This window comes from Papio anubis, chromosome 9, assembly GCF_008728515.1.
Source record: "Papio anubis isolate 15944 chromosome 9, Panubis1.0, whole genome shotgun sequence".
Classification (NCBI taxonomy): domain Eukaryota; kingdom Metazoa; phylum Chordata; class Mammalia; order Primates; family Cercopithecidae; genus Papio; species Papio anubis.
The window spans coordinates 73994092-74014009 of NC_044984.1; the positions used below are offsets into that span (position 1 = coordinate 73994092).

The following is a 19918-nucleotide window of genomic DNA, read 5'->3' on the forward strand; positions in this document are numbered from 1 at the left end:
ACTAAATACCTAGCTCCATAGAGGCTTTCCTTGCCAACCCTAAAGTGCTACCACCACTCTGCAGCCTCTACTTTGTAGCCTATCTCCCTGTTTTATCCTCTCCAAGGTACTTATCACCAAGTTTATTGTGTGCATTAGATCACACTCATACTCCTCAACGAGAATCAGTTTTATTAACTTGAATGTATCACCAAAAAGAAATGATTTTAATACTTTTTTCTGTATTTCAAACATATACAGCAGTAGAGAAAATAAAATGAATCCTAATTTGTCCATTACGGCAATTTCAGCAAGTATCAATTTCATTTATACTTCTATTACTTTCCCACCACCACCTGTCTTATATTATTTGGATGTAAATCCCAGGCATTTCTTCTCTAAATATACCAATATATATCTCTAAAACAATTCTTCTACAGCACACACTACAACATTATCAAAACTAAAATAACTAACAATGATTACCTAATATTATCAAATATCAAGTTAGATGTCAAATTTCTCATTTACCACAACCATTATTAAGTGAGTCAAATTAATCATATTTCTGTCAGTCTCTACCAATACAAAGAAAGAGAAGGAAACCAAGGCTGGAGAAGGAAGAAGTGATTTGTTCTTCAAGTTTGCTTCCTGTTCCTGTCAGTTTCACCTGAGCCTGACTTATTCACTATAGCAGCATTCACTCAAGTAGCAACAGCTGAAAGCAGCCTTATTGTGCCCCTCAGTGACTCCGTTACCAGCCAGTTGGAGGCCTCTCCTCAAAGAGCTGAGTCTGAGCTCCTCTTTCAAACTCAGTAACCCAGTATCAGCCAAACAGCACCACCTTCTCAGAGGTCTGAGATTTGTGAGAACTTAAAGAGCTAAAAATAGGTAATATACTTTATGGTAGCATTTTTTATTCCTCATATAAGCACTTCACAAGGTTAAATTCTTCTACTTAGAATGTAATCCCATTCACAACAACCACAAAAAGAATAAAACACCCAGGAATAAGCTAACCAGGGAGGTGAAAGATTTCTACAATGAGAATTACAAAACACTGCTGCAAGAAATCAGAGATGACACAAACTAATGGAAAAACATCCCATGCTCATGGATAGGAAGAATCAGTATTGTTAAGATGGCCACCCAACCCAAAGCAATTTACAAATTCAATGCTATTCCTAACAAGCTATCAGTGATACTATTTGCAGAATTAGAAAAAAAATTCTAAAATTCATCTGGAAACAAAAAAGAGCCCAAATAGCCAATACAATGTTAAGCAAAAAGAACAAAGCTGGAGGCATCACACTACCGGACTTCACTATACTACAAGGCTACAGTAACTAAAAGAGCATGGTACTGGTATAAAAACAAACACATGGACCAATGGAACATGTCAGAGAACTCCAGAAATAAAGCTGCACACCTACAACCATCTGACCTTTGACAAAGCCAACAATAGTAAGCAAAGGAGAAAGGACTCCCTATTCAATAAATAGTGCTGAGATAACTGGCTAGCCATATGCATAAGATTGACATTGGACCACTTCTTTTCAACAGATTAAAAAAAAAAAAATCAACTCAAATGGACTAAAGGCTTAAATGTAAAACCTGCAACTATGAAAACCCTAGAAGAAAATCTAGGAAATATCTGAACATCAGCCTTGGCAAAGATTTCATGATGAAGACTCCAAAAGCAATTGAAACAAAAACAAAAATTGACAAGTGTGACTTAATCAAACTAAAGAGCTTCTGCACAGCAAAATAAATTATCAATAGAGTAAAAAGACAATCTACAGAACGGGAGAAAATATTTGCAAATTATGCATCCAACAAAAGTCTAATGTCCAGAATCTACAGGGACCTTAAGCAAATCAATAAGCAAAAAAAAAAAAAAGAAAAAAGAAAAAAAATGACCCCAATAAAAAGTGGGCAAAGGACATGAACAGAAACAGATATTTCTCAAAACATGACATACTCGTAGCAACAAACATATGAGAAAAATGCTCAATATGACTAATTATTTGAGAAATGTAAATTAAAACCACAATAAGATACCATCTCATACCAGTCAGAATGGCTACTGTTAAAAAGTCAAAAATCCACAGATGTTGGTGAGGTTGCAGATAAAAGGGAACACTTAAACACTGCTGGTGATAATTTAAATTAGTTCAGCCACTGTGGAAAGCAGTTTGGAGATTTCTCAATGAACTTAAAACACAACTACTGTCCAGACCCAGCAATCCCATTACTGGGTATACACCCAAAGGATTAGAAATCATTCTACCACAGGGCCAGGCACAGTGGTTCACGACCGTAATCCCAGCACTTTGGAGGCCAAGGTGGGTGGATCGCTTGGGCTCAGGAGTTCAAGACCAGCCTGGGCAACATGGCAAAACCCTGTCTCTACTAAAAATACAAAAAATTTTAGCTGGGCGTGGTGGCGCACTTGTGTTTGCAGCTACTAGGGAGGCTGAGGTGGGAGGATTGCTTGAGCCTGAAAAGTGGAGGTTGCAGTAAGCTAGGATCATGCCACTGCACTCCAATGTGGTGACAGAGCAAGACCCTGTCTCTCATATATAAAATAAATATAAATATATAAAATAAATCATTCTACCACGAATACACATGTTCACTGCAGCACTATTCACGATAGTAAAGACAAGGATTCAACCTAGATCCCCATTAACAATTGATTGGATAAAGAAAATGTGGTAAACACCATGGAATCCTACACAGCCATAAAAAAGAATAAAGTCATGTCCTTTGCAGCAATATAGATGGAGCTAGAGGCCATTATCCTAAGCAAATTAACGCAGGAACAGAAAACCAAATACTGCATGTTTTCAATTATAAGTCAGAGCTAAATATTAAGTATACATGGATGCAAAGAAGGAAACAATAATCACTGGGCCTACTTAACAGTGGAGGGTGGGAGGAGGGTAAGGATATTATGGGTACTATGCTGATTACCTAGGTGACAAAATCATGTGTACACCAAACCCCCATGACATGAAATTACCCATGCAGCTAACCTGCAAATGTACCCCCTGAATCTAAAATAAAAGTTGGGAAGAAAAAATAATAATAATAACAAGCTTAATATATTTGTTTTGCTCAGGCTAGTATTTAAAAGGTGACATTGACTCCACTATGAAACTGGAAGCACAGGGGAAAAAATGACCCTGATCCCATTAAGCAGCTGGAAACAGAGGAAAAAAAAAATTAAGAATTTTATTTTTGGCAAGTGCAAAGTTAGCAACTAATTTCTCAAAACAGAAATATGAACTTCCCAATGCTTTGCTTTCCTCACCTGTAAAAGAGAAATAATAACAATAATAGCAGCGAGCCGTCTAGAGCTGTTCTAAAGATTTAATGAACTAATACATGTGAAGGACTTAGAATAGTACCAGGCTTAAAAAGCACACAACTGTAATCTCACATTAATATGGCCTGCTTATTCAAAAATGCAAATATCTTTCTTCACCCATAATTAATAAAATATTCTAAAAGCCAGCCTGTAGTATAAGCAATTTCTGATTTAATCAGTCTTTCAAATTATCATGTGACTCAAGATAATAATAAGCTCCCCTATGTACTCCAACTGAAGACACTAATAGTCAATTAAATAGTCATAAAACTGAAAACGTATTAATAAACTGTATTCTCTACTATAGTGTTCTATGATTTCAAACACAGTATCTCCCCAACTAGAGCATGGCAACAACCTCCCAACTAATCTCCTTACCTCTATTCTCTCCTTCTTCTAATCTGCTTTGTACCACAGCGCAATAGTTGATCTTACTAAAATTTTGCTCTCACAATATGAACATATCCTGCTCAAGTTCTCCTGTAGCCAGACACATCAAACCAAAAACCTTCGGGCTTGTTTTTAAGATCTTTCACTATTCTGCTCCCTCAATTTCACCTACTATTTCCTAATATAAGCCCTCTACCCCAATGAGGTTACTAATTCTCACCTTTGTACTACTGCCCACTCTGTTTTCACAGTGTGAAATAGAACTCTCCTCTTCACCTGTCCATTTCTTATCAGTCCTTCAAGATTCAGTTCAAGGCCGGGCGCGGTGGCTCACGTCTGTAATTCCAGCACTTTGGGAGGCCAAGGCGGGCAGATCACGAGGTCAGGAGATCGAGACCATCCTGACTAACACAGTGAAACCCCGCCTCTATTAAAAATATTAAAAAATTAGCCAGGCGTGGTGGCGGGCACCTGTAGTCCCAGCTACTTGGGAGGCTGAGGCAGGAGAATGGCGTGAACCCAGGAGGTGGAGCTTGCAGTGAGCCCAGATCGTACCACTGCACTCCAGCCTGGGCGACAGAGCAAGACTCCATCTCAAAAAAATAAAAAATTTAAAAAAAAAGATTCAGTTCAAATCTCACATTCCCTCCAGAAAATTACCTGGACCATTCAATCCTCCAGGAATCTCTCAAATATCTGTACCAAGAGTATGACCTAACATTTAACATTTTATTCTACTCATTTTTTAATGTTCAAGAATTGTCCTATATAATCTTGTTTTTCTGGGTTAGATTATAAAGTACTCAAGGACAAAAATTAGTTTGTCCAAATCCTAGCAGTGCTGGTAACAGAAAAACTATATTACCTCAAGCGTTCAAAAGGCCTAGTACAGTGTCTTAACATGTACTAACAAGGTAGTAAATGTATGCTAGCTATACCAGAACATCCAAATTAGAGAATATTCTGTAGACATTAGGAATAACACATCTATGATGTTTGTAAAGATACTGATAACAAAAATGTTGTAACAATATCTGTAGAATGATTAAATTTCTGGATATATAAATACAATTATTTTGTGTGTGGCTTCAAAGAATTGTATTCCAAAAATATAAAGTACTAGTTATCACTGGATAGTCAGAATCACTATCCAATAAAAATGTTATGAAACAAAAATGTTTATGAAACAACAAAAAAAGTAATAATTAACATTTCTCCTTTTAAAAAAAGCTTAAAATGAAATAATACAACAATGTCAAGTTTAAAGGCAGGTTATAAGAATGTACATAGAATATAATCCCAATGCATAAAAATAAAAATGGAAGAAAATTCGTTAAATTTATAAATAATATTCTACAACTGATTTTTGTAGAAATCAAATCCTATATTTGCTATTTTATTTCAAATTTTCTGAACACTATTCCTAAAACATGGTTTGGAGATGCTCTTTGGTTCCTCTAAGATACTACTGGGAAAGAAGGAAGTATGGAGGGAGAAAACACTTGTAGAAGTTAAACAAGTAATATATAGGGAAAAATTCAAAGGCAATTCCCATCCTTAAGCACTTGTACTCCTACCATTTGTATTACAGAATGAACTAGAAGAATCAGAATGCAATGAACTGGTTTTATATTAAAGTGCAGGGCAAAGTACAAACTCAGGGATAACGTTAAGCTATAAACTTCTCCATTACACTAGACTCAAACTCTAGCAATTTAGTATCACTGGAGTTCCCCACCTCCACTGCATCTGCCCTCCACCCCCACTCATTCTCAAATTTATTCATTACATAATTATTTTTGTCATCAAAAGAAATCATTTGGTACAACTTTGTTTAGATCCTATCCTCTAGTTTCTTTTTAATGTATATGGAAATTTTTATTTATTCTACTGTGTTATCTTTACAGTATTTTGCATTGTTTACTACTCTTGAATATCTGCCTCCAAACAAGAAAATCGTTTTAATGATTTCAAATTAGGCAGACAAAACTGTTTTATTTCCAAACCCTGTGAGAGTTATTGTATAAACAGATATGGACAGAGGAAGGAAGTACCCAGTCAACAATACTGAACAGCAGAATAAAGTCTGAATTCTTTGGCATGGCATTAAAATTCAACACAACTGGTCCATATGAATCCTCTTTAACTGTTCTCCATTCGCTCCCCACCATGAATTTTCTGAACATCACCATTTCCTCTGTTAGAGCATATCCTGCTTATTTCCAACAATGATAACCAATGTGTGGGCACTGGCACCCAAACAGACCTGGAGTCAAAGCCAAGTTTTGCCAGAATGGCTTTTGGGCAAGTCCTAACTTCTTTGAAGCTCAACTTCCTCATCTTGTAAAATGATAAATATAAAAAACCTACCTCATGAGTTAATGTGAAGATTAGATGTAACCCATGGTAAGCCCTCTGTGCAGTATTGGACATACAGCAGGCATGCAATATAAAGTTATTATTTCTATTACTTCCCAGTTCTGTGCCTTTGCACGTGCTATTTGCTCTACCTGAAATGTTACCCTGTTCCCCTCTTCACTTGGAGAATCTTTCTTACCAACTAAGACCTAAAGCATAATGCCACCTCATCTTATGTAAAGCCTTTATTGAGTTCCTTAATTAATGGCTCCCTTTAGGGGTTTTTTTTTGGGGGGGGCGAGCAGGGTGGTGGTTAGAGACAAGGTCTCACGCTGTCACCCAGGCTGAAGTGCAGTGGCATTATTATAGCTAACAGCAGCCTAAAATTCCTGGGCTCAAGCGATCCTCCTGCCTAAGTCTCCCAAAGTGCTGAGATTACAGGTGAAAGCCACTGTGCCCGGCCCATGGCCCCCTTTTCTGTGCTAGTAGTACTTTGTTCTTTTCTCCATCATAGTAGTCGTTATTATACTAAACTATAATTATTTATCTTTTTCCCTGAAATATTAGAAGTTCCTTAAAGTCTGGTAAAGCCAGGTGCGGTGGCTCATGCCTGTAATCCCAGCACTTTGGGAGGCCGAGGCGGGCGGATCATAAGGTCAGGAAATCGAGACCATCCTGGCTAACATGGTGAAACCCTGTCTCTACTAAAAATTTAAAAAATTAGCCGGGCGTGGTGGCAGGCGCCTGTGGTCCCAGCTACTTGGGAGGCTGAGGCAGGAGAATAGCGTGAATCCGGGAGGCGGAGCTTGCAGTGACCTGAGATTGCGCCACTGCACTCCTGCCTGGGCTGCAGAGCGAGACTCCATCTCAAAAAAAAAAAGAAGAAAAAAAAAAAAAAGACTGGTGAGTATCTTCTATCACATAGCACTGAGCCTGGGGCACACAATAGGCATTCAAATGTTTCTGAAGAAACCAACTTATAAAAGAATCTATAAAAAATGCTGCAGCATATGAGAGGAGTGACAAGGGCAAATGCTACAGAGAGGACAAATGGAATGAAAGAAGCTATCACATTTGGCAATTAAGAGGTCACAAGTTTGGTGACACTGGTATAAAAAAGGTCACAGGCAACCTTAGAGAGATGAATTTCAACACAGTAGTAAGAAATGAGCAGTCAGCAGATGAAAACGTTGCCTTTAAGAAACTGACCAATTATGGGGAAAAAACAGTAAGCTAAAGTAAAGCAAAATTAAGGGAACATTTCTGCATAACAAGATGAACCAGGAGGTAAAGACTGAGTATTTAAGTAAGAGGTAATAAAATAAAATCTCTGATACAGATGTAGTATTAGCCTGGTGGGGCCAGGAGCAGTGGGGGATATGCTAGACTCAGCTAGAGGAAAAAGGTTGAGGTTGAAATGCAACTTAAGTTTTGAGTTAAAAGCTTTCTGGAAAGACTAAATTAATGTTTTGTTTTTTGTAATGGGCTAGATAATCTCTAAAGATTTTTCCAGCTCAAAACATTCAGTTCTGTAATTTTCTTGTTGTTGTTTGTTTGGAGATGGAGTCTCGCTCTGTCGCCCAGGCTGGAGTGCCCTGGCGTGATCTCAGCTCACTGTAAGCTCCGCCTCCCGGGTTTAGGCCATTCTCCTGCCTCAGCCTCCTGAGTAGCTGGGACTAGAGGCACCCGCCACCTCGCCCGGCTAGTTTTTTTTGTATTTTTTAGTAGAGACCAGGTTTCACCATGTTAGCCAGGATGGTCTCGGCCTCCCAAAGTGCTGGGATTACAGGCTTGAGCCACCGCGCCTGGCCCAGTTATATAATTTTTAATGCCAATGAAATGTCTCTGAAATCTATCCTTCCTTTCCTTTTCTAACACCATTTCCCTAGCAGTCATTATTAGTATACTCTTAAATGAGTACTCCCATTTCTCTGCTTCCTATACCTTTCCTCTATGTCATTACTTGGATTGATCTTTCCAAGCCATTGTTTTCTATGTTTTCACAACATTTTACGTATTTTAGACAGATTGATGGGGATACAGATATCTATGTATGGGTAGACATATAATGCACTGTAACATTTGTTCAGAAAAACATGGATTTGTCCCAATGCCACTGATATGAACGTACGTTAGGGAAAAGTTGAGAATAACACTAATTTTGCATTTGCTTATGTTCAAATGCAAGAAATGCTCAGCAGGCACAGTTAACTACAACCCAGTCACATAGAAATATACGCATACACGCCTCAAACATCTGCCAGTTACCTCTGTTCACTGCATACGTTATGAGCTACACCCATCCACATCTGGTGTAACACTCTCGCTCCAATTTCAGATAACCTTCCTCCTACCGTAATTCACAAGCTGGAATCCTTCTAACACATAGTTTTTAAAAAGTTTAGGTATTTTTCAAAGTAAAGTGTCATATTTGTTGTAGTATTTATGTATTTATTAAGCATTTAACATGTGTGAAACTGCTAGTTTTTATTAGGCTTCTATCTTTTTAAATGCCATTGACAAAGTTTTTGAGTGTTAAGCCCCAAATTCTGTTTTCACATACGCCCTACAGTTTTTACTGTGCAATTCTGCATACCATGATAAGTTTCAGGAACTTATTTGAGCTACAGCATACGTATATTTATAATTACTGCAGCTCTAACCACCAATTTCCCTGTGAAATCAAAGGTTATAGAGGTTTAAAAAAAGAAAAAACCTCTGGTCATCCTTCACAATTATCTAAAGGATTTATACCTGTGAGGCTCAAGGGCACAAACACATTTCTTGAGCAATGTTTCAGGAAATACAATATATGAAAAGAAAAAAATAGGCCAGATGGAGTGGCTCACACCTGTAATCCCAACACTTTGGGAGGCCAAGGCGAGAGGAGCACTTGCGTGTAGGAGTTCAAGACCAGCCTGTAGAGACCCCATCTCTACAAAAGAATTTAAAAAATTAGTCAGACGTGGTGGTGCAAGCCTGCAGTGCCAGCTACTCAGAAGGCTCATGTGGGAGGATCTCTTGAACTCAGGAGGTTGAGTCTGCATTGAGCCATGATCGTGCCACTGCACTGAGCCTGGGTGACAGAGACCCCGTCTCAGGGAAAAAAAAAGAAAGAAAGAAAAGAAATAGCTATTTATCTAAGACTATTTATGGGCTAACCAAAAAGCCACATAATAAGGTAGATAAGCAGTAAGGTCCTTTCCCAATGAAGTAACGGTTAAGTATTGTAATATCAAACAGCACAAAACACATGCATCCAACTGGACATGGTGGCTCATGCCTGTACTCTCAGCTGCTTGGTTGGCTGAGGCAAGAGGATCGCTTGGGCCCAGGAGTTTGAAGCTGAGTGATCACACCATAGTACTGCAGCTTGGGGAACAAGCTAGATCTCTGTCTCTAAAAAACATGTAACAAAAAATCCACATCTACCCCTATTTTTGAAGTTATAGAATAACATTATAAAAATACTCATGATGAGCAGTTAAGTACACACACAAATCGATAATGTGGTTCCATTTCTCAAGCAGATTCACAGAAATAAGAGTAGAAACACAAATATTAATACGTATAAGATAATAGGTTTTTCCACCTTTTCTTGGATTTATTTCCATAAGGGAACTACAGTGAACACATCGCCTTTTTAACACATTACTTCTACCAGCAGAAAAAAATTAGGATTATATAAATTTGACTTACCTCAACTTTTGTTTACATTATAGGATATGGAGAAGTATTTCAAGAATTTGAAACCTAAAAGTAACTTCTTTGATTATTTCAGCTAATGTAATTGTACTTTTCATTTCTATTCTTCAAGCACCATCTTCTGAATGTTAACTCTGTTCTGAGATTTATATTCTTTTTAAATATAACTAAACATATTCTGGAAAAAACTCCAAAAATAATAGAAAATCAATTGCTACTTTATGTAACCTGCAAATTCTAAAATATTAAGTAATTTGCTTACATGACCACAGATAAGCTTAGTCTAAAAGATGTCTTTTTAAGTTAATTTTATCTGTTTCAGTTCTATATTTCAAGCTGTATATTATTATGTTTATTTATCCTATTCTCTTAGTCCCCCTAGAGTTTTGTTTTGTTTGGATTTTTCCCAGCCACAGTCTCACTTTGTCACCCAGGCTGTAGTGTAGTTGAGCAGTCAGAGCTCACTGCAGCCTCGACCTACTGGGCTCAATTGATTCTCCCACCTTAGCTTCTCAAAGTGCTACAATTAGAGGTGTGAGCTAGGGCGCCTGGTCCCATAGAATTTACTATGAAGAGCCTGAAAACAAAGTTTCAGCTGCCACAGAATTGTTATCTACAATATAAATTCTCTCCTATCTGTTCATTTCTGCAAAACCTAACAAAATATTAATTTTCAGAATACAACTACCCTATTTCCTCAACTACCTAAAATAAATAAGGCTATCATTGAAAAATACACTGTGACCCACAAAATTTTGCTGGACAAAATCTCCAAAAACTATCACAGAATAAACATTTACTAGTCAACTGACATGCTAAGATTTGAACTTGCTGGACCTCTTTCTACCTCTGAAGTGTGTGATTTTGCTGCTTTCAGAAATTAAATATTCCTGCAATTTTGTTCAGCCATGGTGCCCAGTGTATTTTTACATAGCCTAAGGAGAATGTAATAGATGGCTGAGGCTCAATTCTATACATGCAGGTATATGGCTATAACACAATAGCCTAAGATCTAAACAGAAAGTTGACTCAGCAGTTAACCAAATATGTTTAAAATCAATTGCCAGTCAAGGATGCTTATAGGTCTACCTGTAAGATTTGTAATCAATGGGGAAAAATTTTGTACTTGATAATAGTTTGATAAGATGGCAAACACAATGCTTTAAAAGTTTGAGTTGCTAATTATCAAATACATTTATAAACGCAATTATATGCTTTCACTTAAAGATACATAAAAATTAAAAACGAGTGAAAGTAAAGTTCTAATTACACATTAACTATCTGAGGTGTTTCTGTAGTCTAGACTTGTCTAAATTCTGGAAAAGAGGCAAAGCAGACACAGCATTTTGCACTAAGTATGTGACATTACATAAATGTTCAAAGTACTTTGAATTTCCAAGTAGCTCAACCTTCTGTTAAAATATGCACAGTTTTTAACTGGAAGAAAAAAATGAGAATATTTAACAACCTCATAGGAAATTAACCTATACAGTAACTACAAGTTGTGATTTGGGCATTTTTATAACATTTTCACAAACATCATTTTATTTAATTCATGCAACAATCCTGTTAAGATAATCAGTATTCATTTCATTTGCCGGATCAGTAAACTAGTACAGGGTATTTAAGATAGTTCTTCCCAAACTTTAGTGTTAAACTCAAGTTTAACTCAAGTTAAAATGCAGACTCGCAGATAAAATCCCTAACCCAGACTGGGGTGGATCCCAGAAATCTGCATTTTAAATAAACAGCACAAGTGATACTGGTAGAGATGATCCCCCCAGACACATCTTTTAGGACACTGATTCTAGTACTACAGCTAAAACGGTAAGCGTGGAAACTTTTTTTTTTTTAACTCTGAATCAGTGTTCCCAAATGTTTAGATGACAGAGCTTTGCAGATCTCCATGAAAGATATGTAAAAATTTAAGTAAATTGAAAGTATTACACTCAGTTAAATTGTTAGGTTTTTGCAAAAGTAATCCAATTGCAAAATTAATCCAATTATTAGGTTGGTGCCATTACTTTCAATGGCAAAAACCGCAATTACTTTTGCACCAACCTAATAAATACCTATTATACTAAATTCCACTGCAAACAAATGGTAGTGGGTGCCTAAGTTTAAGAAACTTAAAATTGGCCGGGCGCGGTGGCTCAAGCCTGTAATCCCAGCAATTTGGGAGGCCGAGACGGGCGGATCACGAGGTCAGGAGATCGAGACCATCCTGGCTAACACAGTGAAACCCCGTCTCTACTAAAAATACAAAAAATTAGCCGGGCGTGGTGGCGGCGCCTGTAGTCCCAACTACTCGGGAGGCTGAGGCAGGAGAATGGCGTAAACCCGGGAGGCGGAGCTTGCAGTGAGCCGAGATCGCGCCACTGCACTCCAGCCTGGGCGACAGTGCAAGACTCCGCCTCAAAAAAAAAAAAAAAAAGAAACTTAAAATTGAGGAGCTCCTACAATAATTTCATTTTCTCTGTAAAATGTGGGAAAGGCTGATATTAAATTATTTTAAGTTAATGACTTCTCATAATTTGAATAACCTATCACTTTACTGAAAGGAAAGCTAAAACTTAGGGACCAGAGGTTCTAAGAACATAATGAAAAATAAAGATGAAAATATAAAAGCACTTAAGAGCACACCGTGTGAATACTAAAAAAACCATTGAACTGTATGTACACTTTAAAAGGGTAAATTTTATTGTATGTGAATTGTATCTCAATTTTACAAAAAAAGAAAAAAGCACTGAGAAAATGTCAAACTCTAATATTTGCCAATAATTTTATACTTGTAAAACATTATATCAACCTTGCTATTAAATGGCGTAATTATTTTCTGGCACACATCATAGGTGCTAAAAAAAAAAATGCGGAAATAATAATAAACAGCATAAATAGGCTGGGTGCAGTGGCTCCCACCTGTAATCCAAGCACTTTGGGAGGCTGAAGCGGGTAGATCACTTGAAGCCAGAAGTTTGAGACCAGCCTGGCCAACATGGCGAAACCCCATCTCTACTAAAAATACAAAAATTAGTTGGGCGTAGTGGTGCATACCTGAAGTCCCAGCTACTTGGGAGGTTGAGGCAGGAGAGTTGCTTGAACCCGCGAGGTGGAGGTTGCAGTGAGCTGAGATCACACCACATGCCACTGTACTCCAGCCTGGGCAACAGAGCAAGACTCCATCTCAAAAAAGCGGAAGGAGGGAAGGAGGGAAGGAAGGAAACAGTATAAACAGGCCACTAGCTGGATAACGATTTTAAATAAGAATTTTAATGCCAGTGTCTATATATTCATTTGTTCTCAAAATTTTCCATTAAAGTCTCACTTCACCCATCTTCTATAAAAATAGGACTATTTTCAAATTCTATAGTCATATACTAACAATTTAACACTAAAATACTCTTTGTATTTCTTAAACTAGGTATACAGTATGTAATACACTGAAGTGCAGTAAGATGGTTTATTATGCACAAGACTGTGAGTGCAGACTATCTCTAATCTACTTCTCACTACATATATGACCTGAAGTAAGTAACATACCCTCTCTTCCCCATTTTCCCATAGGGCTGTGGTGAGAATTAAATGCACTAATGTATATCAAGTGCTTAGAAAGGTGCATGGCACTTAATAAGCACATCATAAATGTCAACTACTTTAATTATGTAATTATTATTTTTATGAGAAATGGCATCCCAGTTCAAACAACTCAGTACAAATCCTGATAATATTAAAATTTCAATTTACTTTACAAGTGAGCTCAAACATTTAGGAAAGCTGGGCTAATATCAGCCCAGGTTTTACACTAAGCAGTCTGTGTTTACACTATATGTACCCCATTCACAAATCAAATTTTCTCCAACTCTGAGTCATTATTAGTTTCTCTCCTGACTCATCACATAGAAAGGTAGACAGTCTGGAGCATAATGGGAATAACAAAAGGCATTTCTTAATCCACCTGGATTTATAAAGTTTACTAAGTGGAACTTGTCCTATATTCAATACACATACTAAATAATTATGACCTAACCTGTGTTCACTTAAAAGTGCTTTCTATATGTTAAATGCTCCTTTATCTTCCCTTTCACCAACACAAGTTCAAACTATGGAGTAGGTGTTATGATCCCATTTTGATAGAAAAACAATTTATCACTTAAGTAAAATCAAAGATTCACATTTTCTGACCACTAGCCAAAAATAAATTTACATTTTGCCAAGAGCCTGGTGTTCAAAATTTTGCCACACTATAGGTTAGAGGGTCAGAAGCAATCTCTGAGTACACAAATTTGACCTGAAATTCTATTCAATTCCATACCTTTACTGTTTTCCTCATTCAAATATTTGAATTAATTCAGATAACCTTTAAAAAAAAGTTTTATAAAAGTCTAGGGAAATATGCTCAGTAATGAAAGGTAGGTTAATGTTTAAAAACTCTCCTTTTCCTAGATATATACATACACACAAAATACACAAAATATTTAAAATATTGCTCTATCACTTACTTTCTATGTGATCTTGAATCATTTAAGCTCTAAGTCTTCATTTTCTCCTCTAAAAATGGGGATAAACAGTGTAACTACCACATGAGACTGCTTGAACTTCAGTACATAAAGCACTTTAGCCAACCACTGAAGTTAAACCACTTTAGCCAACCACTATTTTAAAACAGAAGTTTTAAATACTATATATGTTAACTTTTACACTTAAACCAAAACTTCAGTGCCACCTCTACCTATTCAAAGATTCTATTTTCTATGGCAACCATCTCCATTAACCCATTCACACAACCCTACTCAATGGCAGTAACTTCACAAACACCCTGAAAGCAAGTATATAACTGTCTAGGAAGCTTTCTTCAACTGTCACTCCTACTCCCTGGGTTAGGTACCTTGCTCAGGCACTAAGCTGTACTTACTACTCTACTTTTCACATTTCCTTATATTACCTGAGAGCACCTCGTGGGCAAGGCTTATGTCCTATTCATTTCTATACCCAGACTGCAGCCCAACAGTTCTTACTACTGACTCACATTTGAATCAAATGGGGAACTTTTAAAAATATTAATGCCTGGGATCCATCCCAGACCCATTCAATTATTACAGGGTAGGGTGAAGGGACAAAGAGGGCAAGGAATTGAACTAGCATGAGCAAACTTTTTAAAGATCCTAACATACTATCAATGTGCTGCTCAAGTTAAGAACCACTGCATCATGATACTTAATATACTATACAAACAATTATGTATACATGTACATATGTGAGAATATAAGTAAAAATATACAGGTACTGAAAAGTTTAAGACTCAGGTCAAGATTCTCATCCTCAATACCTTCTCCCAGCCCAATCATCCCCTCCCTTTAAACACACACTATTTCCAATAGTTACATGTTTCATTAAGATGACTTTCAAACTGTTAACTCAGTACTTAAATTTTTTCATGTAATTATGCCTTATCCTTCTTCCTAGATTATAGCCTTGCTCCTTGAGAATATACACTGCCGTATTCTTGTTTTCTCCACTGAAGGATAGTGTCTTTAACAGGTATGTAATAAACAGTTGACTGATCTGATAAACACACATAAAAATTATTGGCAAGAAGTATGCCATGTCCAAATTACCCAATTCGGGTGAATTACTACCAAAAAATAGAAAATGTAAAAATTTAGAAAAAAGGATTTTTTTAAATCTCTTATTAAATTTTATCTCATTAAAGAAGCTCTGGGTATTTCGACTTTAGCCACCACATGCAGTAACTACCCAGTTTCCTACCTCCCAAACGGCTAGTTTCAGTTTTTGACCTGGTTCCTTGCCTATAACTATCTTCTAGTCAATTCTGGTATCTTTAGCTGCTGTCAGGTACCTTTATAACAGTATTATATACACACTATATAACTTGTAAAATGAGGTAATGAAAGTCATGTATCACACAGAAGTTTCGTAAGTACTTCCTTGAAGGAACTTAATGTTTATCCACCATTAAAACAAGATCTCTACATACGAACTACATGTTAATCTACTAATACAAACTTGGTTGGGAATCATGTCTGAAAATAAGAGTCTTACGCGACATTAGATAAAATAAAGACTACTGTTGAATATAGAGAGATTGATCATTTTCATCTTTTTACATATTTTCATACCGAAAAATTTGCAAAATATGTATGGCTTTTTAAAATAGGGGTGTTAAATTAAATATTACACAAGAAACTCCACGGCAACTGGTATTCTCAATGTTGAAACTACTAGGAGAAATGGCACACAATTCTAAAAAAGCAACAATATAAAGACATGGAAATGGCTCAGCTTTAAAGTTTTGCATCATCTATTTTACCACTATTAAAATCATCTGAAATACATAAGTTGTTTTGAAAAATATGAAAATATGAGGAGGAGGCACTCAAGAAGTATGTCTGTTAATTAGATACTGTGGTAAAACATTACTGTTTTGTTGGGTCCTGCAGCTTGAAACGGATAGAGCCATAGTTACCACTAAAAGAAAGCAGTCCTCAATTCCCTATTCAATAAAAAAGGTTCAAATTCCACAGACAAAAAAAGGTACCGTTGGTTTGTTTGTTTTTAAGGAAGATTAAATTTAGGAGTTGCCAACACCCAAACGAAAAACATTCCAGAGTATTAGACTCCATTGTAGTGGGGAGTCATCTACATTCTCAGCACTATGTTCTCTTACTCAAAGCAGGGATATTAACAAAAGATGTTTCTTAGGATCTCACAAGATACACTCTACTTACTTCCCCTAGGAAACATTATGCTTGTTTTAAAAAAAAAAAAAAAAAAGTACTTGAAAAATAATTTTAGCACATGCAGCCAGAAAAAAGTCAAGTTTAACATCTGCCAAGATATTTCCCGAAATAAGACCCCTGTTAGATAAACAATCAGGAAAAGATTGAAAATGACAAATTCTTTTATTTGGACCATCAGCGACTTCTAAAAATCAAGTTGAGGAATGTAGCTTTTCCAAAGCCTTGTCTTCAATTTCCCCTTAAATCTTCACATTTTTAACTAAAAAAAAAAAAAAAAAAAAACCTGGAAATTTGATTACCACTCTTATGAATTCCTTCTAAAGCAATTTAATGAATAACAGACCTTTTGTGCAAGTAGCAAACCGCAGAGGACAGTTTTGCTGGCTGATAAAAATCTCTGAAACGCTCATATAAATCCATCCTACAAAGACACACTATGATTTTCCAGGTATGGAAATCATAATACTAAAAATTTAGGTATATTTAATATACACTCTAACTTATTGCAAATGCTTTTACTTAAACCACAATTAAAGTTAGTAAATTCGAAATAGTTATTTACTGGGTGACAAAATTAAGTAAAATTAGAAAGCCAGAAGAAGAAAACGTGAAAGCTAAAGAGTCAATGAGAAAAAGATGCATGTATTTTAGGTGAAACCAGGTGTTGAACCACTTCCTCAAATCCATGAGCTACTATCAAAGTAACCAAAACTTGTTTGAGATTGTTTTGTCTTGTTTCTGGTTGAGGGAGGTGTGATTATACACTTAGTAAAAATGTTTTACCAGTCACTCTAATGGAAGATGCTGCTACCTGCAGCTACGTTTTGAAAATACTCAAAACTGCAAACAACCCGAAACAAACAAAAAACCCTACCACGTATGTGTTTCAGACACAGTACTCAAAAAGAGATCGTCTGAGCGAACAGAATTGTGGGTTATTAAAGCATCCCTGTTGTCGTAAATATCACTCAGAAAAAAACTGTGTGTGTGTTTAGGAGCACAACTTATAAACATTTGATTTATATATAAAACAGTGAATGTATTCATTCGGATATACTCATCTTAAGTTCACTGGAAGATATATCTGTCTCGGATATTGCTAAGGCCACATTTTCTTTACAGGTGCTATTAAACATTGGTAAGAAAGGAGAAATAAACTGGTAACTTCACATGGGCGCGTGGGACCCTAGAGAATGTCGTCACCACCATTAATCAATTTTTCTAACTGATCAAGCACAAGCAGCCAAGTCCAGGTGGGCAAGTCCTGGAGCCACAAGTTGTCTTTCTACCACGGTAAAAAAGGATCCTGGATCTGAGATCTGGCCAGGAAGCCTGAAAAGCACGTGTCCTACTCTTGAGTTTGGGGAACTTTCCAGGAGGCATTTGTTCAGAGTAAAACTCCATCACCCACTGCCTGCCTAACTCGGTGAATGGACAAGCACCAGCCAGAGGAGGCAAACTATGGGCCCCGGGTAGCTCCCAGGAGGAAGACACCGGGAAGAAGCTGCCGGCTCACCTCTGCAGCAGGGATGTTGACCACGCCGGTGGAGCGCCGCTTCTCCCGCAGCTTCCTCTTCTCGATCTGCCCCTTGCCTTTCCTGGCACTGGGGCCCGAGCTTTTGCCCTTCTCCGGGACGCCGTCCTGCTCCTCCTCGTCACGCCGGGGCGGCGGTGCAGCCGAGGCAGAGGCGGCTGGGGGCTCGTCCTCCGACCGCCGCGGGCCGGGGGCCGCCCGGGTCAGCATGGCGGAGCCTACCGCGCAGTTCACGCCCCCGGGGCCGGGGACGGCAGGTGCGGCCGGCGCGCCGCCCGGGAGGTTGTTGTTGAGCTCGTTGGCAGCGGCGGCCGCCGAGGTGCCCAGAGCCCCCGCGGGGGGCTTCCCAGCGGCGTCGCTGCTGCCCCCTCCCGCGGCGGCCGGGCCCGGGGGGTTCTGCTTGGCGCGCATCTTCTCGCGTTTAGCCTTCCACTCCTCCAGGAAGTCTGTGGTGCTGCCGCCGAGGCCGCTGCTGGTCCGGTAGCCACCGGTCGCCATATTCCCAGAGGGGCTGGCCGGGCTCTCACCTCAGGCCGCCCACCAGGGCCCCGGCCGCTGCCTCCTTTTCCTTCCTGCGGCCCCGAGGATGCCAGGGGACGACCTCCAGGAGCGGGACGGCCGCCGCTCCCCCAGCAGCCGGCGGGGCTGAGGGGAAAGACAAAAGGGGGCGGGTAAGGGAAGCGTAAGATCCCCGCCCGACCCGAAGGTCTGGCCCCAGGCTGCGCCCCTCGGAGACCCAGAGCGCGCCCACTAGTCCCTACCGGCGAGCAGCAGCCGGCTCCCCACCCTGCGAAGTTTCTCCCACGCACCTACAGCGCGGACCCCGACGATCACCGCCCCCTCGAAGGGAGGAGAGAGGACTGACCCCACCCCCTAGTCGGCCCGCCCGCCAGCCCCGTCCCCACCAGGGTCCGCGCCCGCGGCGGCCGAGGTACTACGGCCAGACCCGCCACCTGTCGGCCCGTCGTATCGCTTGCTCCGCGCTCTGGCCACCGCCGGTCTGAGGTCCCCGCCAGCTACACTCCCACTCCCAAGGCGAGGCGCGGAGTTCCTAGTCGGTTCGAAGAGGAGGCGGGGACCCAGCTGTCCCGCGGAGTGGGGAAAGGGCCGGGTGTGAGCGAGCGGCGGGGCAGCCCCTTACCTCGGAGGAGCTTGTAGGGGACGAGGCGTGTGGCTGGGATCGGGCACCCAGGTGTGCCGAAGCTGGCGCGCGCTCTTCCGCCGCGCGGAAAGTGCCGCGGCAAACTCGCGGTGCAGAGCTCCAGGCAGTCCCAGGACAGGAGGGAGGGAGAAGAGGGAGGGAGGGAGGGAGCGAGGGGCGGGAAGGGAGCCGAGTGGCGCCGAAGCACGAGCGGAAAAGGCCGAGGCGACGCTTGAGGGGCGCGGCGCGCAGTGGGAAGGGTCGTGGCCGCTGACGCCCCGCCCCCGGCGCTCAGGTGCGCGGCGTCGCGTCCCGCCCGCCGCTGCAGCCCGCCTCGCGCCCGTCGTCCTCTACTCCGCACCAGTCGCCGACCACACCGCGCCCGCCGCGCTCCGCCCGCGGCCGGCGGGTTGGACCGCACATTCCTGGGCTAGCAGCCTCGCGGCGTCCGGCCTCCCGGCGCCTCCGACTCCGGGGCGGGAACGGCACTCCACGCCCTTCTCCTTGCTTGTCTTCTCCGCCTCTCTCTTCTCCCACCACTCTTCCTTTTAAGTACAAGACCGAATTATTTGAGAAAAAGTCTCGAACGCTGCTGGCTAAGGGGAAAAGTGCGATAACTTGTGATGATTCAGGGAATGACTAGACAGGATGGGAAAATACCCACGTGTCTCTTTTCCTAG

The 19918-nt window shown here is 40.0% G+C and overlaps 1 protein-coding gene across 1 annotated transcript in view; it reads right to left on the reverse strand.

The window, feature by feature from the left end:
- PAWR (pro-apoptotic WT1 regulator) overlaps nt 1–19451 on the reverse strand; it is a 90727-nt gene extending 71276 nt beyond the window's left edge. The window contains exons 1-2 of the mRNA XM_003906823.5: nt 19239–19451; nt 18080–18742 (exon numbers count right to left, since the gene is read on the reverse strand). Coding sequence (XP_003906872.2) covers nt 18080–18595 — 516 coding nt within the window. The 5' untranslated portion in view covers nt 18596–18742; nt 19239–19451. The remainder of the gene's footprint in view (nt 1–18079; nt 18743–19238) is intronic.
- Nucleotides 19452–19918: the final 467 nt, after the last annotated feature.